This window comes from Equus asinus, chromosome 8 (genome assembly GCF_041296235.1).
Source record: "Equus asinus isolate D_3611 breed Donkey chromosome 8, EquAss-T2T_v2, whole genome shotgun sequence".
Classification (NCBI taxonomy): domain Eukaryota; kingdom Metazoa; phylum Chordata; class Mammalia; order Perissodactyla; family Equidae; genus Equus; species Equus asinus.
The window spans coordinates 36269516-36297296 of NC_091797.1; the positions used below are offsets into that span (position 1 = coordinate 36269516).

At 36.9% G+C, this 27781-nt stretch overlaps 3 protein-coding genes and 1 pseudogene across 3 annotated transcripts; 1 reads left to right on the forward strand and 3 right to left on the reverse strand.

Annotated features, from left to right (window-relative positions):
- Positions 1 to 5809: 5809 nt before the first annotated feature.
- On the reverse strand, positions 5810 to 6733 carry LOC106843501 (olfactory receptor 12D2-like). The gene has a single exon (XM_014860534.3). The coding sequence runs from the start codon at positions 6731 to 6733 to the stop codon at positions 5810 to 5812; it is 924 nt and encodes a 307-aa protein (XP_014716020.3).
- A 6686-nt stretch (positions 6734 to 13419) lies between these two features.
- On the reverse strand, positions 13420 to 14085 carry LOC106843455 (olfactory receptor 6N2-like). The gene has a single exon (XM_014860489.3). It carries the CDS (start codon positions 14083 to 14085, stop codon positions 13420 to 13422), a length of 666 nt encoding a protein of 221 aa, XP_014715975.3.
- A 2177-nt stretch (positions 14086 to 16262) lies between these two features.
- On the forward strand, positions 16263 to 17195 carry LOC106843502 (olfactory receptor 11A1-like; annotated as a pseudogene).
- Positions 17196 to 23633: 6438 nt separating this feature from the next.
- LOC106843456 (olfactory receptor 1f45-like) lies at positions 23634 to 24566 on the reverse strand. The gene has a single exon (XM_014860490.3). The coding sequence runs from the start codon at positions 24561 to 24563 to the stop codon at positions 23634 to 23636; it is 930 nt and encodes a 309-aa protein (XP_014715976.3). The 5' UTR covers positions 24564 to 24566.
- Positions 24567 to 27781: the final 3215 nt, after the last annotated feature.

Here is a 27781-nt window from a genome sequence, read left to right on the forward strand (position 1 = left end):
CTGAAGGGACTTATTTAAGTGGAAAAGAAAAAACCACGAATAGGAATAAGGAAGTTATCAGAAATAAATAAATAAGTAAAGTCATTGGTAAAGACAAATCTATAGTAAAAATAGCAGATAACCACCTATGAAGCTAATATGAAAATCAAAAGTCAAAAGTACTAAAATTATATATTTCCATAAGAGAGGATGGCAGTAAACAAGTAGAGCTTTTAGCAACAGGTAAAACTTAAGAGACCACCAATTTAATATAGATTGCTATATATTCAGGTTATTATATATAAACCTCATGGCAATCACAAACTGGAAACCTATAATAAATACACAAAAGAATTAAGAGAAAGGAATTCAAACATAATACTAAAAAAAAGCCATCAAACACAAGGGAAGAGAGAAAGAGAATAAGAAAGGGTTAGAGAAGAAATACTAAAACACCCAGGAAAAAAAGTAACAAAATGGTAACAAGCACATACTTATCAATAGCTACTTTAAATGTCAATGGACTAAATGCTCCAGTCAAAAGTCATAGAGTGGCTAATTGCATAAAAAACAAGAACTATATATATGCTGCATACAAGACACATTCTTCGGACCTAAAGACACTCAGGAAATGAAAGTGAAGGCATGGAAAAAGATACTGCATGAAAATGACAAAGAAAAGAAAGCCGGGGTATCAAAACTTATATCAGACAAAATAGACTTTAAAACAAAAACTGTAACAAGAAACAAAGAAGGGCACTACATAATAATAAAGAGAACAATCCAGCAAGAAGATATAACGTTTGTAAATATCTATGCACCCAACATAGAAGCACATAAATATAGAAAGCACTTACTAACAGACATAAAAGGAGAAATAGACAGCAACACAATAATAGTAGGGGACTTTAACACTCCACTTACACTAATGGATAGGTCATTCAAACAGAAGATCAATAAGGAAACATTGGCCTTAAACAACACATCAGACCAGATAGACTTAGTAGATATATACAGAACATTCCATCCCCAAACTGCAGAATGCACATTCTTTTTAAATGCACATGGAACATTCTCCAGGGTAAGTCACATACTAGGCCACAAAACAAGTCTCAATAAATTTAAGAAGACTGAAATAATACCAACCATATTTTCTGACCCCAACAGGATGATACTAGAAATCAACTACAGGAAGACAATCAGAAAAGTCACAAATAAGTGGAGATTAAACCAAGCTACTGAACAACAATTGGGTCAATGAATAAATCAAAGGAGAAATAAAAAAATATCTGGGAAAAAATGAAAATGAAAATACAACATGCCAAAATTTATGGGATACAGTAAAAGTAGTTCTAAGAGGGATGTTTATAGCAATACAGGCCTACCTCAACAAACAAGAAAAATGTCAAATAAACAATCTAACAATGCACCTAAAGGAAATGGAAAAAGAGGAATAAGTCAAGCCCCAAATCAGTAGAAGTAAGGATGCAATAAAAATCAGATGCAATAAAAATAAAAATGAATGAAATAGAGACTAAAAAAAAAAAAAAAGGAAACATCAATGAAATGAAGACATGGTTCTTTCAAAAGGTAAACAAAATTGCCAAATTTTGAGTGAGACTCACCAAGAAAAAAGAGAGAAGGCTCAAATAAATAAAAGTCAAAATGAGGGGCCAGGCCAGTGGAGCTGCAGTTAAGTTCGTATGTTCTGCTTCAGCAGCCTGGGGTTCACTGGTTCAGATCCTGGTGCAGACATGGCACTGCTTGGCAAGCCATACTGTGGTAGGCATCCCACATTTAAAGTAGAGGAAGATGGGCACAGATGTTAGCTCAGGGTCAATCTTCCTCAGCAAAAAGAGGAGGATTGGCAGCAGATGTTAGCTCAGGGCTGAATTTCCTCAAAAGAAGAAAAAGTCAAAATGAAAGAGGAAAAGTTCAACACCCACTTCAGAAATACAAACGATTATAGGAGAATACTACAAAAAGCTATATGCCAAGAAATTGGATAATCTAGAAGAAATAGATAAATTCTTAGAATCATATAACCTACCAAAGTCGAATCAAGAAGAAACAGAAAATTTGAATAGGCTAATCACCAGTAAGGAGATTGAAATAGTAATCAGGAACCTCCCAAAATATAAAAGTCCAGGACCAGATCGCTTTCCTGGTGTATTCTAACAAACTGTCAAAGAAGACTTAATACATATCCTTCTCAAACTCTTCCAAAAACTTGAAGAGGAGGGGAAGATTCCTAACTGATTCTACAAAGCCAACATTACCATGATGCCAAAACCAGACAAGGACAACACAAAAGAAGAAAATTACAGCCAATATCACTGATGAACATCAATGCAAATATCCTACACAAAATACTAGCAAATAAAATACAATAATACATTAAAAAGATCACACATCATGATCAAGTGGGATTTATTCCAGGGATACAGGGATAGTTCAAAATCCACAAATCAATCAGTATGATATATCACATTATCAAAATGAAGAATAAAAATTGCACAATCATCTCAATAGATGCAGATAAAGCATTTGACAAGATCCAGGATACATTTAATGATAAAAACTCTGAATAAAATGGGTATAGAAGGAAATTACCTCAACATAGTAAAGGCTATATGTGATAAAGCCACAGCTCATATAATTCTCAATGGAGACAAATTGAAAGCTATCCCTGTAAGAGCAGGAAGCAGCCAAAGATGCCTACGTTCACTACTCTTATTTAACATAGTATTGGAAGTCCTAGCCAAAGCAATCAGGCAAGAAAAAGAAATGAAAGAGATTCAGAAAGGAAAGAACAAAGTGAAACTGTCACTATTGGCAGAAGACATGATTTTATATATAGAAAACCCTAAAGAATCCACCAAAAAACTTTTAGAAGTAATCAATGAATATGGTCAAGTTGCAGGACACAAAATCAACATCCAAAAATCACTTGAATTATTATACACTAACAACGAGGTAGCAGAAAGAGTTAAGAATACAATCCCATTTACAATTGCAACAAGAAGAATAAAATACCTAGGTATAAACTTAATCAAAGAGGAGAAATATCTGTACACTGAAAACTACAAAACGTTGTTGAAAGAAGTTGAAAAAGACATGAAGAAGTGGAACGATATTTCATGCTCTTGGATTGGAAGAATTAACATTGTTAAAACGTCTATACTTCCTAAAACAATCTATAGATTCAATGCAATCCCTATCAAAGTTCCAACAACAGTATTCACAGAAATAGAACAAAGAATCCTTAAATTTATATGGAACAACTAAAGACCCAAAATAGCCAAAGGAATCCTAAGAAAAAAGAACAAAGCTGCAGGTATCATACTCCCTGATTTCAAAATATACTACACAGCTATAGTAACCAAAACAGCATAGTACTATCACAAAAACAGACACACAAATCAATGGAACAGAATTGAGACATACATCTATGGACAGCTAAGTTTTGACAAGGGAGCCAAGAACATACAAGGGAGAAAGGAAATCTCTTCAATAAATGGTGTTGGGAAAACAGGACAGCCACTTGCAAAAGAATTTAAGTAGACCATTCCCTTACACCATGCACAAAAATTAACTCAAAATGGATTAAAGACTTGAATGTAAGACCTGAAACCATGAAACTCCCAGAAGAAAACATAGGCAGTACACTCTTCAACATTGGTCCCTACAGCATATTTTTAAGTACCATGTCTGACTGGGCAAGGGAAACTAAAGAAAAAATAAACAAATGGGTCTACATCAAACTAAAAATCTTTCCATAGCAAAGGAAATCATCAACAAAAAACCCTAACAATTAGGAAAAGATATTTGTAAACCATATATCTGATAAGGGGTTTTTATCCAAAATATATAAAGAACTCATACATTTCAACAACAGAAAAACTAAAAACTCAATTAAAAATTGGGCAAGAGATCTGAACAGACATTTCTCCAAAGATGATATACAGGTGACCAACAGGCATATGAAAAGATGTTCAACATGACTAACTATCAGGGAAATCCAAATCAAATCTACAATGAGATATCCCCTCAATCCCATCAAAATAGCTATAACTAACGAGACAGGAAATAACAAGTGTTGGAGAGGTTGTGAAGAAAAGGGAACTGTCATACGCTGCTGGTGGGAGTGCAAACTGATGCAGCCACTATGGAAAACAGTATGGAGATTCCTCAAAAAATTAAGACTAGATCTACCACATGATCCAAATATTTCGCTACTGGGTATTTATCCAAAGAACATGAAAACAAGAATGTGTAAAGATACATGCACCTGCATGTTCATTGCAGCATTATTTACAATTGCCAAGACTTGGAAGCAACCTAGGTGCCTATTAAGGGAGGAATGACTAAAGAAGTTGTGGTATATATACACAATGGAATACTACTCAGTCATAAAATATGATGAAATCTGGCCATTTTTGACAACATGGATGGAATTTGACAGTATTATGCTAAGCATAATAAATCTGAGGGAGAAAGTTAAATACTGTATGATCTCACTCATAAATGGAAGGTAAAATCAACAACAACAATCACATAAAGACAGAGATTGGATTGGTGGTTACCAGAGGGGACAGGAGAGGGGAGGAGAGTGAAAGTTGTGATTAAGCACATGTTTATGGTGATGGATTGTTCTTAGTCTTTGGCTATGAACATGATGTAATCTACATAGAAATTGAAATACAATGATGTACACCTGAAATAATGTTTTAAACCAATGTTTCTGCAACAAATATATATGTAGATATGAGGAAGGGAATATAAACAAATAAATAAATGACTGCAAAAAAAAAGAAACAGTATGTAAGGTCATAGTATTTCTTTTGTATTTGCTTCAAAAATGCCTCAGAAATTATGATTTCACAGTATGAGTTTGGTGACTAGTAAGGAAAACAACACAAAACTTTGATGCATTCTTTACTTTTCATTTGTATTCCATATTACACCACATTACATTCTGTGAAAATAAGTGTAGCAGTAGGAAAATAAAACAAAAGAATAGGAAGCATTTTCAAACTGATCATTTTCCATGATCAAAGACTGAGGGGAAAATGACAAACTAAGGAGCTAGAAAGTGATTCCTGAGATTTTTTTTCAACCAGCCTCTTCTTTTAACAATTTATGGCAATCTTTGACAGTTTGTCCAGTTGACTTATTGAACATCTATGGAGATAGAGGTTCCAAAACTTCTTATATAAACCGTTCTTTATTTTATCTCTGTTAATTACTGATTACAATATTATTTGGTTTAACTATTTACTTGCCTCCCTGCATGGAGAAAAAGAATCATGACCTATTGCTGAATCACTTCCTTTAACTCATATATGAGTAAACATTTACTTTTCCAATTGAATAATCATAGCTCTAAATTAAAATCTTTAATTTATAGTAGTATAATAATTTAACTGCTCAAATTAATATGTTAACATGGAGGGACTAAACAGACAAACAGGCCTCAGTATCATCCAATTACCCAAATACATGGATAGCATAGACATATTTCTACAAGTGATTTCATTTAAGAACACACAAGAATACGTAATGAATCAGTTGTATCAACTGATATTTCAAAAACAAATTTCACATTAGGATTCCATGGCTAATGTCCCATTTCTTCAAGTTTTCCATATATTACCTAGGAATACATTGATAGACACAACTGGACTGGACTTTCCCATTTATTTTCCCTTTATTCAGTCCCTCTTTTATACATATTGTATATAATTTGAGAAGCAGTACAATTTCAGATCTCAATTTTCTCATTGCCTGTTTATTTATCCCTCAGAAGAGTTCTCTAGATTTCTTCAAGTCAGAGCCTCCTGATCACTCTACTCAAGGCTCCCTTTACTTCCTTGTTCCTCAAAGTATAGATCAGTGGATTTAGTACAAGAGTGACCACACTGTACATGATGGCAATGACCCTGTCCTGGTCCATGGAGCTGCCTGAAGCAGGACGAATGTAAATAAAGACAACAGGAGCATAGAAAAGAATAACTACCATGAAATGAGAGGCACAAGTGGACAGTGCTTTATGAAGGATGCTGCAAGAATGGGTCTTGAAGAAAAGATAGAGGATAATGTAGAAATAAGAGATAAGTGTTATTAAGAATGGGCCCATGCCAATCGTCCCTGTGACAGTATTGAGCAGCCACTGGTTGAGTTCAACGTTCCCACATACCAACTCCAGCAATGGCTTAACATCACAGAAGAAGTGATGGATATGGTTGGAACCACAGAAGATCAAGCGAGAGGTCATTATGGAGTGCAGCAGGGCATGGAAAAAACCAATGATCCAGATAATGATAGCCATCTGGGTACAGAGCTGATGATTCATGATTAGAGGGTAATGAAGTGGTTTACAGATAGCCACAAAGCAGTCAAAGGCCATCACAGCCAACAACATGGCCTCGGTGCTACCCAGAAAGTGGAAGAAGTGGAGCTGGCTGATACACCCCAAGAAAGAAATTGCTTTGTGTGTAGAGAGGAAGTTCTCCAGCATCTTTGGCAGTGTAACTGTGGAATAGCAGATATCTAGACATGACAGATTTCCCAGGAAGAAATACATAGGTGAATGGAGTTTTGCATCAGAGATGACAACCATCAGGATGATTCCATTCCCAGTCACACTGACAAAATAAATTGTGAGGAAAACCACGAAGAGAAAAGTCTGCAGTACTTGGATGTCTGTTACTCCCAAGAGGAGAAATTCAGTGACTGAGGTTTGATTCAGCATCACTTAAAAACAACAACAAAATAATACATGAAAAGCTCTCTCTGACGGGAATCATAGTCTTTCAGCCTAGGATTTTCCCACCTAGACAACAATATTTTGAGGCAGAGCATTGTGGGCTTACATAGTCCCAACCTCAGAGGTTGTAAGTATTTTTAGATCATTAGACTATTAAATATTAAGGTTACATGTTGGTTAGGGACTGTGACTCAACCATTGTTTTCATTAGTAAATTTATCATTGATATGTTTCTATCTTCCAGGGATTTGGAGCACGTTGCTAGCCTATCATCTCTGACTTTGGACATCTACCTTCTGATATAACTTTCTTTTCATCCTCCTAAGTCAGCTCTAACAAGGGTGAATTTTTTTGTTCTGCATCATACTGCTATCTCTTGACCTGGTAAGGGACCATCTGAAGGATTTTACTTAAGAAATATAGAGAAGGATAGAACAATAACTATAAAAAAATCTGATAGAGATTCAGACATTGGAGTGCTTCCTATAGAAGAAGAATCATTCAAAATTTGGAAAATCCCTGAGAGGGGAAGAAAATGATTTGATGTGACTAGAATAGAAAAGAAATTTAACTAGGGAACACTTCTAGGGAGCCCATGGGATTTTAGGCTTTACAGCTGGAAGAAATTGTGGGAAATTATCTAACCTCTACTGCATCTCCATGAAATACCAGCTTCAAGTAATTCAGAGTAGCTGTCTTTGATAGCTGTGTATATTTTGTATATTGTTAACATTTACCTCAGTTCCGTTTAAGATACAAATGGTGTGCCAAATATAATTTATGGTTCTCTGAAACAAAACAAAATTGTATCAAAAATTAACATGTGATAAACAAAGATATAGATAAGGAGTACAGATTAGTGGTTACCAGAGAGGGGGATCAAGGGACGGCTAAAGTGATAAAGGGGCGCATATGTATGGTGATAGATAAAAACTAGACTATTGGTGATGAGCTCTTTTAAGACAATAAAGAGGCTGAAAAATAAAAATGTACACTTGAAATTTACACAATGTTATAAGTCAATATGATCTCATTAAAAATAATTAGTTAATTTGGGGGAAATAAACTTTTTCCTAACATTTAAAGAAAATTAGCAATCCAACTTGTCTGTGCTAAATGATTTATTTCACTGCAATTTCAATATCTCGAGATTACATATCTATTTTGGAAAATATCTAGAGAACCAGGCATTTTGAATGATGAATGAGACCTGGTAATAAAAATATAGGAAGTAAAAAGAGCCTTCGTAATTCACAAACACAATGAGGAGGCCGTCATAAGATATGGAAACCATCTCTGAGTCATGGATGCTAAAGTTTAATACCAACAAGTAGACAAAAATTATGGGCTACTGTTCAGCTGTCTCCTATTTCATTCTCTCACCTGATTGAGTGATAAAGTTCACAGTTAAGAAAGCTTTTCAGGTTTACATTCTCAGTGATTATAAATAGTAGAAAAATATTTGAAGTGATAGTTCATATTGGGATTGCAGCATGAACTCTTCATCTTCAAAAACCTCTTCCTCTATTTCTAAAATTCTCCTGGCCTTTTATGAGACACAAATTTCTAGACATAAATCTTTAGAGAGCATGTCCCCTGGGTCTGAGAAGAGTTGTTCTAAGAATAAACAGGATGTCTTTCCCTACCTGCAATATGAGGGACTTCCTCTTGGGTAATTCCTATCTGGGTTTCATTTTTTCATTCTTCGTATTTTTGTTCTTTACTGTGTTTCTTCTTAGTTGCAGTACCATGGATAGCACAAGTCTCAGGGGCCTCATATGTTTTCTTAGTTAAATTATCTTTTATTTCCTGGGAGAGAAATATGGATACACATTCTCACCGTGGGGACTTTCTTGGGAAAACTCTGAGTATAAAATGGGAAGAAATTTGGCAATGACAGTTAAGGAATGGTGATCAGTCATAACCCATTGATCTGTAAAGAAAGATGATTGTCTTTAATATTCTGCCATTGATTACTGTGGTTCTACGGAAAACAAAGAAAGGGAAATAGAAAGAAGTAGTACTGTTTTTGTTCTTTCTAAATCTGACTCTTCACTGTTGGTAATAATAATAGATTATTTTCTTTAATTTTGTGATCTCAAAGTTCACATTTTTCTCTGGGAGAATGAGGCTGGTTTCTCCAATGTGTATTCTTACTTCTTGCTGCATCCTGTAGGGAAAAATATCTTATCTGCTTCATCCAAGGAATATTAATATGCCATCTGACATTTACTCCAGCTTTCTAATAAAAGTTATAAATACCATGTAGTTTGTCCATATTTGTATTAAAGTCCATTTTTGTTGTTTTGAAGGAATATATATCCATCATATTAATAATTGCTTGTTATGAATATAATAGAAATAAATAACATTTATTATGTGCTCATTGTTGAAGTTATTATTCTTAACTTCTTTACATTTATCAGCTCATTTAATTCTTTCAAACAACCAGTGAAAGGAATACTAAAACTGTTTCTGTGTTACCACAAGAAAACTGAAGCTCAAAGAGTTAAGTAAATTTTGCTGTTGTTTCCCCCAAATTTTATTGAGGAATAATTGATAAATATAGTTACATACACTTAAAGTGTATAACACGATGTTTTGATTTACATATACATTGTGAAATGATTACCACCTTCTAGATAATTAACACACCCATCACCTCATGTCATTGACTCTTTTTTGTGTGTGTCTGGTAAGAATGCTTCAGATCTACTCTCAGCAACTATCATGTATTCAATATTGTACTATTAACTATAGTGGCATTAAATTTCCCTGTTTTGCAATTAATTGTGAAACTAGAATTCAAACTGAGACTCTCTAGTTTTACCAAAACTGCAATGTGTTCTCCGTTTTTTCAAATTATCACCCATCTGAAGTTTTTTTTGTGTGTGAAGAAGATTGACTCTGAGCTAACATCTATTACCAATTTTCCTCTTTTTGCTTGAGGAAGATTGGCACTGAGCTAACATCAGTGTCAACCTTCCTCTATTATATGTGGCACGTCTGCCACAGTGTGGCTTGATGAGTCATGCTAGGTCGCCCTGGGATCCATACCTCTGAACCAGGGGCTGCCAAAGCAGAGCACGTGAACTTAATCACTACACCACCAGGCCGGCCCCTAAACCATCTGAATTTTATCTACAGTTGTATAGCAATCTTTCATTTTGATGAAGTCATGACCAGTGATTTTTCTCTCTATTTTGTCTCTCCAAGTTCTTGTTTATAAATTATTTTTCTCCTCAATCAAAATAAAATTGTTTAAATTTTTTTTATTACAAGGCAAACTTCATGGGCATGTAATGTATGCAGTCACACAGGGTCCATGCTCAATGGAGTCCATGCTTGATTTCATGCTTTGCTTTCACCATCTTGAAATTCTTAACAATTTTTGAGCAAGAGACCCTGCTTTTTCCTTTTTCCCTGAGCCCCATAAATTATGTAACTGGTCTTGTTTATTAGAGTTTGAGTTTTATATTTGTTATTTAGAGCTATAGTCTTATAGAGTCCATGTTTGCATGCTGTGAGATAATCAGCCAGAATTGGCTTTACTTGGTCTCTGCGTAGACAGACAAACTAGCTATTCTTTCTTCGCAGATGTATCATGCCATTTCTAGGAAATTCCAGGTTCCCCCAAGTGAATGGTCTATTTCTCTGTTTTAAAAAATTGAACAAGATATATTTTAATTAGTATTATTTTATTTTAGCTCTTAATATCTTATAAAATGGATCCAAGTTTTACTCTTCTTTTGTAAAAATTCCTTGAGGAGTTTTGACAGCTCATTCCCCAAGCAATTTCAATGTTATAGGCAACTCTGTTTATAGAAGAGACATCTAAGTCAAGCATATGGTAGTGGGTTAATACCAAGATCCTTGGGTAAATCCAGGATTCTTGAAAGATGGTATTGTAGTGAAAGGAGTGTATGATGGACAAAAGTCTACTGACATGCAAAGGAAGATTACAAAGAGTTCCTATGCTATAGCTTAGGTTCTGAAATTTAAAAATAAATGAGAAAATGTAATTGCCTGCCCTTCATAGTGTTTACAGTTTGAATTTATACCACTCTATCTTATGGAAACTCTCAGGACAAGATTTAACATAAACATTGTTCTTAGGATGGTTATATCCCTGGATCTCCTGGCTGAAGTAAATAGATCTGAAGTTATACATTCAGGGATGCCCTAAAGAATATTTAACAACCAATATATTAAATAACTTATTTATTATGTATCATATAATCTTCTAACTGAATAAAAATATATAGTATATGGCCGGCCCGGTGGTGCAGCAGTTAAGTTCGCATGTTCCCCTTTAGCTGCCTGGGGTTCGCTGGTTTGGATCCCAGGTGTGGGCCTACACACCGTTTGTCAAGCCATGCTGCAGCAGGCGTCCCATGTATAAAGTAGAGGAAGATCAGCAGGGATGTTAGTTCAGGGCCAGTCTTCCTCAGCAAAAAAGAGGAGGATTGGTGGTAGATGTTAGCTCAGGGCTAATCTTCCTCAAAAAAAAAAAAATGTATTGTAGAGCTCTTTCCTGGATGATATAATTACACACATAAATTATCGTTCAAATCATTTGAATAATTTCCAAATAATTCATTGATTTTAGAGGATTTCCTCCCTTTTCATTTGTTTCTTATGACTGCCTCTAGGTGAATGATGCTCTGTTTCTTCCATAATTTGACACAGGGAACAGCAAAAAATTTGCCCACAAATTTCCCATTAAATTGGTAGTCACTAGGCTACTTGTGAACTAATCACTATAGAATTTCTCTTGACATAATCAATACTGTTTTTGTAGCTGAAACTTGTACCAACTTCTGTTGAACTGAAATAAGTTTATTAAAATTTCCAGTTCTTATACTGTGAAAAATGTATATATTCAATCTCTTCATAAAGAAGTCAAAAATCTGTTAAGTGAAATGTCATGTAATTAATTGGTTTAATTTCCTATTAAATTTTGTGTTTACATGGTGGAAAAATTCTTGTGACTAAAAATATAAAGTCTGACAAATTGAAAAAGCACCTCAGATCTGTTTATTCTGAAAATGCATCAAAACAAGGTTTGATGTTTATGTTTTCAATGTGAAGAGAACTCAGCTTGAAAAAGCTAGGACACTTATAAACTAGGATTTGCAAAGTTGCTTTCAAATTGCCAGCAAAAGAAGCTTGATGGAGGAAATTTAGTGAAGTCAAGTGCCCTGGAAATGGGGCAGATGGCTTATAGAAGGGAACTGAGGAAAAACTGGAGGAGACTTCTTTGTTAAAGATGAAAATTAATCTGGAGTAGTTGATCTTTCTTTAAACATTTTGAAGTAGCTTGTTGAGGAGCAACATCCTTGATGTTTCTCTTCAGTGAACAATTGGGTGAAACTGCAGACATCTCTCAATGTACCAGATCTGTTTGTCTGTTTGCTCTGCTCAAGCTAATGTTATCAGAGAATTCCTGTTTTATGAATTTTCTTTGTAAACTCTTAAGGTCACTGAAGTTTTGGAAATTATAAAAGATTTTGGTTTTTGTGAAACAAGGTTTTGTAAAGAAAAGTTTCACACTTTGCTCAGATGGAGCTTCTGTGATGTTTGGTGACGCATCTGGTTTTGATACTTTAGTGGTGGAGGGAGTTCCTGAATTCTTTTCATTCACTGTACTTTACACGGGCATGTTCCAACAATACAAATGTTTCCAACAACACTGAAAATCCACAGTGAGAATAGCCATCAGAAGTTATCAGAATCAGAGCTCTGTAGCACTGAATTTAAAAAAGATTTTGTCATGAAATGGGGTCATAATAAGAGCTTGCCTGTCATCTAGAATCTGTCTGGCTTTCTGAAATCTATTTTCTTTTAACAAAACTGTCACATTTGGGACACTCCAGAATAAATATTTTTATCTAGATTTGGCTTATCTGGCAGACATTTTTAACCATAGAAATGAAAAAAAATCTTTTAGTTGAAAGCCTTGCAGTCACCATTATGGACACCACTGAAAATTGTTTTTTTTTTTATTAAGCTAGAGAATGACCTCCTACTTTCTATATCATGCAATTTTGTATTATTTCACTTCTGTGTAATGAGAACGCTTTGTCTTTATTATAAGGAAAAAATTGTGCTGTGAAAAAATAAGTATTTTGATCTTTGTAATCGTTCTTGACGGAGGTTAATGTAGTCAAATAAACCAACTTGTTCATTATTTACTTGTTATTAGGTCAGTTGAATGTAAGAACAACCCTCTGAGAGAAATAAAAAGAATTTACTCTTCTTTGTTTATCTATGTAGAACTCTCAATGTCCTACCTAACCAATGCTGGCAAGTGGGAGAGCTGGATTTCCAATCCAGATGCATGGACTACAAAGTCTGTGCCATTTCCCTGCACTGATATTAGCATGAGATTATCCACCCTTCTGGGGAAGCTGAACAACTGAAGGAACAGGCAGTAAGACACACTGGGTAGCAGGGGAAGTAAGTCTTTCACTTAAAACATGCCTGTAAAATGAGATAACTCACTAAAACCAAATATATGAACTTAATGATTTAAAAAGATACATTGCACAGGTGAAAGGTAGTGGTTAGGAATTATTTTCTATTTGGATATTCCACCAGCTTTGCTTTCTCTGGCTTCTTGTGTGTCATCATCATTGAGTCTCCCTGTTTGAATGGCAGATTCTTTGGGTCTAGGACACTAAGAACTTCAGAGCTTCTTTCACATCCTTGTTGTGGAGTATATAGATGAGAGGATTGAAAAGTGGAGTGATGACTGAGTAGAAGATAGCCACAATCTTTTTGATATTTGGTTCATATTTTATTGCTGGGTGGACATGCATGAAGATGAGAGTGCCAAAGGAGATAGTCACCACAGAAAGGTCAGCTTTGCATGTGGAAAAAGCCTTGTATTGGGCAGCAGTGGAAACCATGGCTAGATTTGTGGCCAAGATTTGGGCATAGGAAGCCATGGTAAAGACCAGGGCTCCTAAGATAATGACAGTGCTAAAAGCATAGCCCACTACTGGGATGGCATATGTGTCTGTGCAGGAAAGGCAGAAAATCTGATCAGCATCACAGAAGTGGTTGATCTGGTTGGGAATACAGAAGGAGACTTGTGCAAGAAGGAATGAGAGGAACGTGGGGCAGAGAAATCCCACAGACCAGGAAACCCCAGCCAGAATACCACATGATTGGCGGCTGAGTAGCAGTGGGTAGTGGAGTGGTTGGCAGATGACAGCATAGCGGTCAAAGGCCATGGTGGTAAGGATGAAGAGCTCAGTGCCAGCCAATGAGAAGAAGAAGGAGTACTGGGCACTGCAGTTGTAGTTCCATATGACTCTTGGTTTCTGGTGCATTTTTGGTCAAGCCAACAGTTCAGGAACCTCTTCTGGATAAAGCCAAGTGTCTCAGGGGGCTGATATTTCTCGTTCATTTAATGCTGCTCTCCAGGAAATCTGTAATTGGTTCTCAGGGGTGTCTCCCCTCTGGGAAATTGTCAGCCCTCCTTTGTGATAAAGGGAAGGACCTACAACGGAAGGACAGAAGAGTCTTGGAGCTAGAAAAGGAGCTTCAGAGTGGAGGATAGAATGGTTCTGTGGAGTGGAGGGTGACAAGCATGACATTTCTAATCAATATCCTACATTATTTCAGATTAAATGCAAGGAGGGAGGGAGTTGAAGCAGGAAACTTCAATATTCTGAAGTGTTCAGTCAATCTTAGCACATATTCTCTTCACCATTTTTTCTTTAATATTGCTATTTCAGATGAGTTTCCTATTTTTGTATAATTCTTTATAACTTAGTTCAAAGGTCCTTTAAATAAAAACTCTAGATTTTGTCTTTATAGACTTTATAAAGATATAATTTCCACTGCATACATTTTTAACTTTTTACCATGTAAAAATTTTACCAGTTCACATTTTTTATGTGTTTCCCAGGTACCAGGTAAACTGTTTTCTTTTTCTACTTTTCAAATTATGAAAATGTAGACATGTTGTAATAAATGGAAAAAAGATGAATCAGTAACATTTATTTTAACCTAGGGATTTAAAAAGTCTCTTTTTCAAAGATACTTAAGGAAATCCCAGTGTTCCTCTGGAATGCTACTGTTGCTACTTTTTCCATTGAGCCTTTAAGAAGTTGATTTTCAATCTTTCCTGCTGCATCTCAACATCTTTCCTTTAGCTATTCTCCCTGGAGATGGAGAACAGTAGATGTTCATGAGGACAGCTTCAGCTGGAGCATGTTATAGAATACGACACCCTCACAGCGATTTTTTCATAGTGGGAATTTATCCTCCTACTTTCTTAGGGGCTAACAGAACTGGGACGTGCTTAAATGAGGTTTGCTATGAATTTTTTTTTAGTTTTTTTCTGCTTTATTATAGAGTAAATTCCAAACAGGATTGAAGAAAGTTAACAGGTTAAAAATTCAAACTAAATTAAGATTTATTCACTATTTGCTTTTTGTTTATAAAAATAGCATGTTAAGCAGACATTGAAAAATATATGAGAATAATTTTTTCTCATTCCCAAAGATAAATTAAAATTCAGTTTCGTATATTGCCTCAAATATTTTTTTCTTGGAGCGTTCTTTGAATTTCTTTTCAAGAAATGGTGATAGTTTTAATTGAGGGCTCCCTGCTATAACTTTTACACGTATAGAGCTGAGTCTGTGATTGGCTGTTTTTCAGAAATTATACAGATATTTTGCACTATTTTCTCTTCCATATCTGTTAGTATGGTGAAATTCATCTTGATTTCAAACTCTTCCTGCATTTTCTGGAGTCCTCCAACTCTAAATTCAGCCCCTACCCTCTTCCATGACTGCTCTGTTTTTAAGGGAATAATGGTCTCTTCTCCAGTTAACCCTGCTGTTGCTATGTCTTTGCCATTTCTCTATAATCCTCACATCATACTACCTTCTCTTTACTTTCCTCTTTTTTGACACTCTACCAACTCCTTGAAAAATAGAGTTGGGGATGCAGTCATCTGAAAAGCCAGGATTATGTTATGACGTGAAAATAGTGAAAACTATTTCAGTAGTTAAGTTCGCATGTTCCATTTCAGCAGCCCAGGGTTCTCTGGTTCACATCCTGAGTGCCTAGCAGCTTGACAAGCCATGCAGTGGCAAGCATCCCACATGTAAAAGTAGAGGAATATGTGCACGTATGTTGGCTCAGGTCCAGTCTTCCTCAACAGAAAGAGGAGGATTCGTGGTGGATTTATTATATCAGAGATAGTAGATTGAAGTAATAGGGTACAGGGCTCTGAAGACTGCAATTGTGAATTTGGATAAACTCTCTTGAGCCTTGAAGAATTGTATAATTCAGGAATGCAGGGAACGATAGGAGTTAGAGAACAGAAACCAATTCAAAAGGGGACAGGATGAGGACTTGTGTAGTGACTTGTTTTGGAGACTCACTCTTCCCTTTTTCATTTTAGCCATGCTTATCTCAGACTTGTGTAGAAGGTATAGAACTGCACTAAAATTCCTCCCTTAATCACTGCCAGGTAGAAAGTTGGATGATCCACATGGAAATTGTCTCCATAAGAAACCAAACTATTACTGAATTTGTCCTCCTTGGTTTCTCTGACGTAGCTGAGCTGCATCTCCTTTTCTTTATTGTGTTCACTCTCATCTACACCTCCATCATCGTAGGGAATATGCTAATCATTGTGGCAGTGGTTAGTTCCCTGAGACTCCACACGCCCATGTATTTCTTCCTGATTAATCTGTCCTTCCTGGAGATCCTCTATACCTCCACAGTGGTGCCAAAAATGTTGGAGGGCTTCTTGCAGGAGGCAGCCATCTCTGTGGCTGGTTGCTTGCTCCAGTTCTTTATCTTTGGTTCTCTTCCCACAGCGGAATGCTTCCTGCTGGATGTCATGGCATATGATCGCTACTTGGCAATCTGCTACCCATTCTTGATGGGGCCCAGATGATGCTTGGGGCTGGGGCCATTGGATGGATTTCTGGCTTCATGGTAGATGGATTGGTTGTGGCCCCGATGGCCCAGCTGAGATTCTGTGGCCCCAAACCCGTTGACTATTTTTACTGTGACTTCGCGCCTTTGATGGGCCTGGACTGATCAGATCCCAGCATAGTGCAGATGACAATATTCAATCTCTGTGTGGTCTCTCTCACTGTTCCCTTTGGACTTATTCTGACATCTTATGCTAAGATCGTGGTAGCTGTGCTGAGAGTTCCTCCTGGGGCCAGTGGCAAAAGGCTTTCTTCACATGTTCCTCCCATTGAGCTGTAGAGTCCACATTCTAGGGAACTCTCATGGTCTTGTACATTGCACCCTCTGCTATCCACTCCTAGCTCCTCTCCAAGGTCTTTGTCCTGCTGTATACTGTGTTCTCCCTCTCTTCAATCCTGTGATCTACACACTGAGGAATAAGGAAGTTCATCACGAACTATGGAGGCTTTTCTAGATTAAGCAAACTGAGACGCTTGATTGAAGGAGGATGGTGGTGAAGATTTTCTTTGGACTTTGCATATCTCCATTGGGATGTCTGCCAGGGTTGGTTGTGGAGGAATAACTTTGTTCTATTCTGATGTTTACCTGTGAAATGTTCTACATTTACTCTAAAAATGAGGATGGTAGAGCTACAATTTTCTAATGATAACTTAAAAACTTTTGCTTTTATCTTTAATTTTTTTCTTTATTAAATAGGCAATGGATATTTAATATAGAAAATAGATATACAAAAATAGGAACACAAAGCAAACCTAGAAATATTGGCTACATGTGTGTGTGTTTGTGTGTGTGTGTATACACTTGTTGGTTCATGGAAGTTTGTAATCTGGTTTTCCACTGAATATTATGTCTTGAACATCCTTCTATTTTGAGAAATATGTACTTATTCATTCTTCTGGGTTTCTTTAGTATGACTAAATGTGATTTGTTTAAATGATCTATTCTGTGAATTTTCGGTTGTATTCAATCCTTTCACCGTATGAACATAGTTTACATCCAGATTTTCCTATAATAAACTCCTAGGAGTTAAATTGCCAGGTCTGAGGTTCACATGTTAAAAACATTTAAAGCTGAATGTACTTTATTTATGTTTAACTTCTCTATTATAGAAAATTTTAAACATACACAAAAGTAGAGAGAATATATTAACCCCCATGTAACCGTCATCCAGCTTCAATATCAATATTTGTCAATCTTGTTTCGACTATCTATATTTCCTTTTTCTGTAAAATTTTAGAGCAAATTCCAGATGTTGTGTAAGTATCATTTTGTGTAAGTTGTGTTAAGTGTGTATGCCATAGGCAAGTATTTACTATGCCATCTGACTGATAAAGACATTTTTAAAAAATGTGCCAACCCTGCCATTATACTTAAGAAAATTATCCTTATTTCCACAGTGTTATCTAATACATAAGCCATGTTCAAATTTCTCCAATTATCTTTAGGTAAATTCTTAAAATTACGAGGCAAACAGGGTTCACATAATGTATCTTATGATTCTTAGTGCCTTATTTCAGAGTAGTCCTCTTCCTGTCTTGGTTTTCACATCATTGAGTTATTGGAGAAACTTGGTTATCTGTCCTGTAGAATGTTCCACATTCTAAGTTAGACCTATTGATACTTATAGTTTTGCTTAACATCTATTCTCATATTTTCCATTTTATATAAACTTGTTTTGTGTCGATCTCAGCCTATCAATAGTGATGGGAATGCCTCGGGCACTCACCTAGGCTGGTACTACCTCTGGTGAGCCCTCAGAGACATTTTCCTGACCAGAGACAATGTTATGGCTGGCTGGCCCTTGTGGTTCTTATGATTGCAAGACACACTTCAGCAAACCCACTAGGGAATTATGAAAAAACAAGATTTGTTACTCATAAGTCCTAGAAGGTACATGGCATGCCTGGGGCCACATAGAGAGGTGTTGGGAAGAGAGAGAGAGAGCATGGACCTGGGGTTCTCCCTTCACTGGGGTCAAGGGTGTGGTGCCTAGGGTTTTTCAGGTTCACTCTTTGTTGGTGAATTTAAAACATGAGTGGGAATTAAAGCTCAAGAAGGGAAAAGCAGAGTCACTTACACAGTTAGTTAGGTCGCCCAGAGCTTTCTAAAGGGGAATTTCATGGGTGGGGTGGCCCGGCTCTTTATGTAATTGTGTAGCTGGCAATATGTTTCAAGGTGGAAGTCTTTGAAATATATGCCCCAGCAATCAAAAGGTTAATGTTGTGTACTTATGTTATAATAAAAAATGCTAATTCTCAGGCACACTACAAAACTGATATTGAGTTAGAAGCTTCCTTGGATCTTAGTTAACTTTTTAACAGGATATCCCAAAGTTACTGGTGCTTTTTCTTTCTTTCTTTCTTTCCTTCTTTCCTTCTTTCCTTCCTTCCTTCCTTCCTTCCTTCCTTCCTTCCTTCCTTCCTTCCTTCTTTCTTTCTTTCTTTCTTTCTTTCTTTCTTTCTTTCTTTCTTTCTTTCTTTCTTTCTTTCTTTCTTTCTTTCTTTCTTTTTGGTGAGGAAGATTCACCCTGAGCTAACATTTGTGCCAATCTTCGTCTACTTTGTATGTGAGTCACTGTCTCAGCATGACTGATGAGTGGTGTAGGTTTGTACTCAGGATCTGAACCTGCAAACCTGGGCCACCAAAGCTGAGCGCTTAGAACTCAACCACTATGCCACTGGGTCAGCTCCCTACTGGTATTATTTCTAATGCATCATCTCGTGAGGCACACAGTGTTTGCTTGCCCCATGTTTAGTCATGCTATTTATGCTATTGACCAGTGGATTCAAGTGGTGTCATTGTGATCCATGTATTCTTCTGTTCCCAATCAACCTTTCACCTAATATTTTTAGCATCCATCATGAAAGTTGGTGACTAATGCCTAAAGTGATTTAATCCTTTCAACATTTTTTTCTTTTAATGTTTTAAATATGTAAATTGCTGTTTAAAATCTTTGTCTGTAGATTCCTACATCTGGGCCACATCAAGTTTAGTTTTATTAACCTCCTTTTTTCTTGAATATTGATCAGATTTTCCTGTGTCTTTGTATGACCAATTTTTGACTGAATACAGATCATTGTAGAAACTCTGAATTCTGTTATCTTCTATAGAAGAATATTAGGTTTTGTTCTAGCAGACATTTCAAATCAGGGAGGATCATCTTGAACTTGAGTAGGCTTGGTTTTATTCTTTGGTAGTATAGATTTGTGGAAAGTGCAAGGTGCTTTGGAAGCATGTCTACTGTGCCATGACTCACTCTCCAAATGCTCTCCTCCTGGTAGGCATAGTTAGGATTGGGCTTTAGCCCATCTTAGGCCAGGTCTAGAGTAGGCCTTACTTAAGGATGTGGTTTTTACTCTTAAGGCTTGGATTTTGCATCAGGTTGATGACAGGGGAATTAATGAGATTTCAGTGGAATTTCCCCACTTTAGCAGAGCCAGAACAACATCCCCTACTGGTACTACTCCTCCTCTAGCCTTGCTCCACTTCTAGTGTCTGTTTAATTTTGATCCTATAGCAGCTTCTCTCTGATAATTCTCGAATGATCTTTCGAAAAGTCACAGCTCACAGTCATCTCACCCCATTCAAATGTATCTTGGGTCTCCTCTGCAGAGACGTCTTCTCTCTGATGTCCTGTCCTATGACTTTCAGTTGCTTCGGGGGCCCCAAACTTTGATTTCTGCTTTCTTAGTTCAGTGGGATTGCCCATGTGTTGATTGACAACCTCAGCAGTTCCCCAGGTGAAATTAAAAACTGGCACTTGTACACAGTAGGGGCAAGGAGAGACTGAAGGAAGAGGCAGACCACTCCAGACTGGTAGGTGGCAATTTTAACAAGCCTTATAACTTACATACAAGATCCATCTTGGGCAACCACAAGACAGGTAATCTACACACCCACGTGCCAGAATTTTAAAAGATTATATAGAGGCTTAATGGGATTCAGTCATGTACATAGACTAGATGATCTCAACAACACTTTACTCTCTTAAGGCTGCATCCTTGAAAAAGCAACTAGTGTGAGCAGAACTTAGGCAGAACACACATTCCAGGGATAGGGATGGAGGTAAGGAGCCTCCCCTTGCCCAGGGCCAGCTTGCAGATGAACCAGCAGTCACATTCTCTCAGTGATCTCTTCCAACACCATTGTTCTCTGCTTGCATTTCATTTCTTTGGACCATAGTCAGGAAATTGTACCCAGGTAGAGAGCTGGGTGATTATGCCCCACCTTGTGAGCTTTCTATTTCAGGGTTCACAGGCTTGTATTACCTGCTTCCGATTGCCTGAACAACTGACCAAATGTTTTGTCCTGTTTTATAGTTATGTATGATGAGAGGATAGTCCGGTACTGGTTAGTCCATCATGCCCAGAAGTAGAGTGCTTCATATTTTGAAAAATGGTTTTCTTGTAGCAAATACCTTATTAGACTGTTATTATAAGAAATTATGTACCTGAATCTAAGTTTTTCATTGGTGAAGGCTGATCATCCTCTTTAGTGCTTCTCACAATTCCTTTCTTATTGTAGGTGCTCAATATATACTTTCAGAATTGGATTAAATTATATTGAACGATGTTAAGAAAAATGAGGGTGGGGAGAATTGTAGTACTGATGATGGTAGACAGGTATGAGAAGTGCTTAGTGATAGTTATGGGTCAAGACCTTGTTCCAAAATACCAAGTTGTAACTATGGTACTTTATACATGCTAACCAAAGTAGCAAGATGCACAACCATATATATGTGTGTGTGTGTGTGTGTGTGTATTTAATTCAAAATACATAAGTCTATCTCTGCTATCTTGTTCTAGGTCAAGGTATTATAAACTATTAATAATAGTTGAACATCTGTATTTATAACAATTCTCACCCTAAAGACTCCAGACAGAGAGTTCTTGCATTCTCTCTCAGAAACTAGTTTTTATGGGGAAAATCTTTTCTATATCTATATGATTTCCCTTATCTTTCTTTGTTATTTTCAGGCTAGTTAAATCTGACCTTTGGTTTCTGTCCTCAGGAACCCCATAATATATCTTCTAATGAGGTACTGAATGGACTTGGTATACCTCTTAACCTGCTACTGATGCCATAAATTATTGTTGTCATCATTGGGTTCCTGATTACTTTTTGGATGTTTGACCTCTGTTGCTCACTTCTACAACACATAGAAGCTGGCTTCTCTTAGATACACCGTTGTCAGTGGCATCCAGAATCCAGATGAAGGATAGACACTCAGAGAAAGAGAAAAATGTTTGTAGTCACTGGATCCTGAGGAATAGGAGAGACTGCTTCTAGGACCAGAGGACATATGAACTTGGATTATCCAGTCAACACAGTAGTCTGCCTTATCTATGGGGTATATGTTCTAAGTGGATACATTCCCCCAATGGATACTTGATACCATGGATAGCACTGAACTTTAAATATACTGTTTTTCCTATACATACATACCTACGATAAAGTTTAACTTATAAATTAGGAACAATAAGAGATTCACAACAATAACTAATAATAAAATAGAACAATTATAACAATATAGTATGACAAAAGTTACATGAATGTGGTCTCTGTCTCTCTCAAAATATCTTATTGTATGTATTGTAAGTCAGGGTAGCATATACAGTGTAGATAAGCTGGACAAAGGGATGATTCATAACCTGGGTACTGTGGAGTGAAAATAGTGCATAACTTAAAACTTATGAATTGTTTATTTCTGGAAATTTCTATATATTATTTTTGGACTATGGTTGACTTGGGGCAAGTGAAACTGTGGAATGTGAAACTGCAGATAAGGAGGGGCTACTGAAGTCATTCATTTGAAAATAATTTTTTTGGAACGTGTGTTATAAGAAATCATTAGATTAGAATTCAAAAAGAAGTATTTAGTTCTAGATGATCCAGGAAGAAAGTCTGTGATGAGCATAGGTCAGATGCAGATGCTGAACAGACAATCCAGTTTGAGAGTCTCAGAAGTGCTCTTGCTAAGTCAGAGCTCTATCTAACCCATGAATATAGTTCAGTTGAATTAGTCATCAGGTCTTTAGCCAGACCATATCATGCATAGTGTACAGTAATGTGAACTATAGGAAGTGGTTCAAATAAACACAATACAAAGTCTCTGCTTGGAAATAATACATGACATATATAGAAAGACAAGTCAGACATATAAGAGTGACTGATCTAATTAGAGTCCATTATCTTTATAATGCAATGCAATTAATGTCTCTGCATCACCCTGTGACAAACTATCTGAAAGAAGAATCCATTCATTGATCGATGCTTAAACCATTTTTCTTTTGCAGAACAAAACTAATAAATAAACATACAGAAAATACTTTTGTTCTATTACAAAAGAGAATATTTTTAAAAATTCTTCTGCTTTTACCTATCTTCCAATTGTCAACCATAGGTACCAGAACCTCCTCAGAAATTCTCAAACATAGCACAAGTATACGTATATAAAAATCATCCTGAAAAATGAGGAATTAAAAGGAAAAAACATATAAGACAAGTTTCCATTCTTTTACTTATGGTGATGGTACTGGTGGTATTAATCAGGATAGTACTGAAGATGGTAATTTGTATGGTGACTCAAGTCAACAAAGGTAATTTTGCTCATAATAAAGTTGAATGTGAGGATCTTCATTATTAAATCACTGATAGAAATGACAATGGTGGTCCAAATGGCAGTAGTGATGGCAACAGATGATCAAATTTCAATAACAGTATTAGAAGGCAAACACTAACCAAAACATCCAGTGGAGTGGGACCTAGAACCTAGTTATTCTGATTTCTTTATCAGTGTACTTCCCAATAGATTATGTGATGCTCTGTGATAGCCTTGGTGTTAAATGACTCATTTTGTAAATGTGGTGTTGCGACGAGGAGAAATTTTTCCCAAAATGTTTGTTTACAGGGATTATCCCTAATCCCAAGAACTCTCCATGCCCAGAACACTTTTTAGTGAACTTTTTACATCCTTATTTCTCAGACTATAAATAAAAGGGTTGAGTGTGGGAGTTACCAGGGTATACATGACAGCAGAAACCAGCTCCCCAGAGGAGCGAGAAGTTGATGTGGGCTTCAGGTATGTGGCAAAGACTGTGCTGTAGAAGAGGATGACCATGGAGAGGTGGGAGCTACATGTGGCCAGGGCTTTCTTTTTCCCCTGAGTTGATGGAACCCTAGCTACAGCATGGAAAATATGGGCATAAGAGCTTACAATGCAGAGGAGAGGACTGATTCCTAAAAGTGCTGTCAGAACCATCATCAGGTCCTCATTGAGGTGAGTATCAGAGCAGGAAAGCCGTAACAGTGGGTAAAAATCACAAAAAAAGTGAGGAATCTCTTGATTAGTATAGAAGGATAGTCGGGTTAGCAACAAGGTTTGAATCAAAGAGTCAGAGTATGCCACTCCCCATGACCCACCCACCAGCAGCCCACATCTGCAAGGAGTCATTAGCAGTGGATAGTGCAGAGGACGGCAGATGGCAGCGTAGCGGTCAATAGCCATGGCAGTCAAAAGCAGATTGTCCATATTAGCAAAAACAACAAAGAAATATAATTGGGCTAGACATCCAGTGAAAGAGATGAATCTGTTGTTGGTCCATAAATCTTCAAGTATTTTGGGGACTGTGGTGGAAGTAAGGCAGACATCCACCAGGGAGAGCTGGCTGAGGAAGAAGTACATGGGAGTGTGGAGATGGATGTCTGCAAAAATAGCTAGGAGAAATAGCAAGTTTCCCAGGAGACTCAGCAAGTAGAGGGCCAAGAAGAGACCAAAGAGGAACTGCTGTTTCTCTGGGTCACGGAACAGCCCCAAGAGGATGAAGTCAGGGTTCTTGCTGCAGTTCATTCTGGGACTAGGTGTGCTGCAAGAGAGGAATCAGCATGAAGAGGATTCACTCACCGTCAGGAACTGAGTGGATAGTAACTGTAGCCCATCTCTTGGCAATGGGTTTCCCTTACACAACCAGTGTGTGGAATGGATAAAAAACTAAAATAGCAATGGGAGGGACAAGAGTTGGACTTCATAAAGGATGGTAAAAGTAATGAGGCACAAAGATGAAAGAGTTAGGGGAACAACAGAGGCTTCTTGGAGTTCTTAAAGTGTAAAAGAGTTCTCTTAATTAAACTTTGTATGTATTATGGGATGGTATAACTACGTGTTTGTGACTCTCTTTTCAACACAAGATCACAAGTATTTGAAGGCAGAAGCTCCATCTCAACACTTAGTTTAATGCTTGGCACATAGTAGGAGCTCAAAAAGTGCTCCTAACCATCTACACAGTCACTACTCTAGTTCAAGGTATAGTTGATTGACTGGAGTACTGCTATCCTGCTAATGGGTATAAGATGTGTCTTGCCCTTTCCTGTATGTTTCCCACTGCAGCAAGAGATATTTCTTTAAAAAAGAAAATCTGATCACGTCAATTCCTTGCTTAAAAACAGGTCTCTGGAAAACCATTCCTCTTATGAAAAACACAAAAGTTCCAACTGTGTCTCACAAAGCTCAGAGTGTTTTGACTTCAGGGTATCTCACCAACCTCATTTTGTACCACAGTCCACTTTTTCTCTGCTCCTCAGCAACACTGGATGGGTTTCATTCCCTCACATGCGCCATGGTCCTTCCCTTCACTCTGAGTCAGCTCTTGCTCATTCTTCTAATCTCCAATTTATTGGTGACTTTCTTAGGAAAGTTTTCCTTTGCCTCTTTGTTTAAAGCAACTCATCGTTTTATATGCTGTCATAGTACCTTGGTAGATTACCATTGCTGTAAAATGAAGGATGTGATAACATTTGTTTTGTTTAAATATTTAAATTATTTAGTTAGTGATGGCCTCCCTCACAAGGCTCTGAAGTACATCATGGCAGAGACTGAATCTGTTTTCCTCTCCAGTGTACCTCCAGTGCTTGGCGTACAAAGGACAGTAAGTATTTGTCAGAAAATAAATTAATTAATTAATGGAGAGCGAAGGCAGGAGAGCACAATATGCTATCCTCCCCAAGTAGTCCTCTTCCATTTCAACTTTTCAAAAATAAAATGTTTTTTCCGAAATATTGTCCTGATAACATGGGTTGGCATATCGATTCATCCATTTCCTTCATCCCTCAAGTTCAGACTAAGAGCTGTAAATTTTGTTTCCTACAAAATATCCCTCATTTCAGTCCCTTTCTCCCTTTTTTAATGGTTATCCCCTTTGGACTTTGCAAGTCCCATATTATTTCATTAGCAGCTTGACTGGCTTCACTGCCTCCACCCTCTAGTTATGAGGATTCGTGCTGGAAGCATCTGCCAGAAATCATAGGACTTTCTGCCTTGGGCCTGACTCTCCCTTGTTTATATTCCTCTAACATCTTATTTCCAACTGCATCATAAATATACATCTGTGCCTGCTTATCAAGAACTTCTCCATCTGAATCCACCTACCTATGAAACAGCATTTCCCACTACTCATCAGCATTCAGTCTCCACTCTCCTTAGCCTGATCGCCTCACAGTTCCACAAATGTTCTCATTTCCACCTTCACGTACTTACTCTCATTAACTTTAACCGCCACTCCTCCTCTCTCCTTATGTCTTTAATTCTTCACTCAAATACTATCAGGCCTTCAGGGATCAGTTAAAATTTATCCTCTTGCCCACCATGAAGCTATCCCTAAACATTCTATCCTTCATTATTTTATATCCTCTGAAATATATAGACTGAATCATCTAGCCTTTAATAGGTTATTGTTTAATGATATTTTCTAAAAATTCTGCCATATAAAACTTCTTTTCTCAATTATACTATAAATTCCTGATAATAGGGACCACGGTTTCTTTCTAAAATTACTTTATAGCAACAGCCAAACAGCTGAGCACACGGGTGGTCCCAAAGATTATTGTTCAATGACTGCTCTCTAATAATGAGGACACCTATCGATTTTACAAGTGTGAGTGGGGGAGAAAACGCCCGTTGTATCAACTACCATGAAGGGATGAGCTGAGCTATGCTATGCTCTTTGGAAATAATCGATCACACTTGAATAAAAGGTTCATTTGGTTTTGCTAATAGTGAGTTGCAAAACGTAGATGATTTTCAACATCCTTTGCAGCCTGTAGTGACGATAACCAAAATATTATAATAGATCATGATATAGGCACAGTTAAATTTTCTTTTTATACTTATCTACTCATCACCCCCTTGTTTTTCAAAATCTGTAAATATTCCAATGTCAACTGACTTTGGATAAAAAGACATAACTTTTTCCCTCTTTATGCAGAACATTTTTAAATACTTGAGAAAAGAGATTCTCAAATCCTAGCATGCTTAATAATCCCCTAGTGAGCAGTGAATTTCCAGATTTCTGAAATCCACTCCAGAGATTCTGATTTAATAGGTCTGAGGTGAGACATGAGAATTTGCTTTTCTAACGTGCTCTGACTCAGATGATGTGGATGATATTAATCTGCTGAGTAGAATTCAAAATAATAGCATAGTATACTTTTTTATTATTGCTATCACTCTTTCTTTCCTGTTCCCTCTAATTTCATTTTCCCTATCCTTTTTATTGGGAATTGGAGGAATTACCTTCTGGTACAAGATTAAGGTTTCCCCTACTCCTTTACCTCCTCTGAACAACATTCCATTAGTTCAGACAGAGCCATATCTCTCATGTTTTCAAATCTTCTCTCAGATTGTGCTTTGTTGATTGTGATTGAATATTTTCACTGCTATTATATCCACCTCAAGGTTATTCATCTGGAAAGTATATGGTTCACATAAGATCTCAGGACATGTGTGGCTCAATACTGAAATACTCTAAATGCTATTTAAACACCTTGAGTTGTGAGGTCCTTTCTATCCATCTTTAAAATTTTGGCCTCAGATGGACCATATCCTAATCTTAGTGAGACCCCCGCAACCTTCTGCAGCTAATGGTCCACTTCTCTGATCTCAAGGCAAACTCCTCAAAAAGCTCATTGTCTCTACAACTCATGGTCCCTTACTCTCCAAACTCATTGTTTTGCCTTGCGTCATCTCTTGCACTCAAATAAATCAAGCTTTTGCTCTTATTCCACTGAAATCAG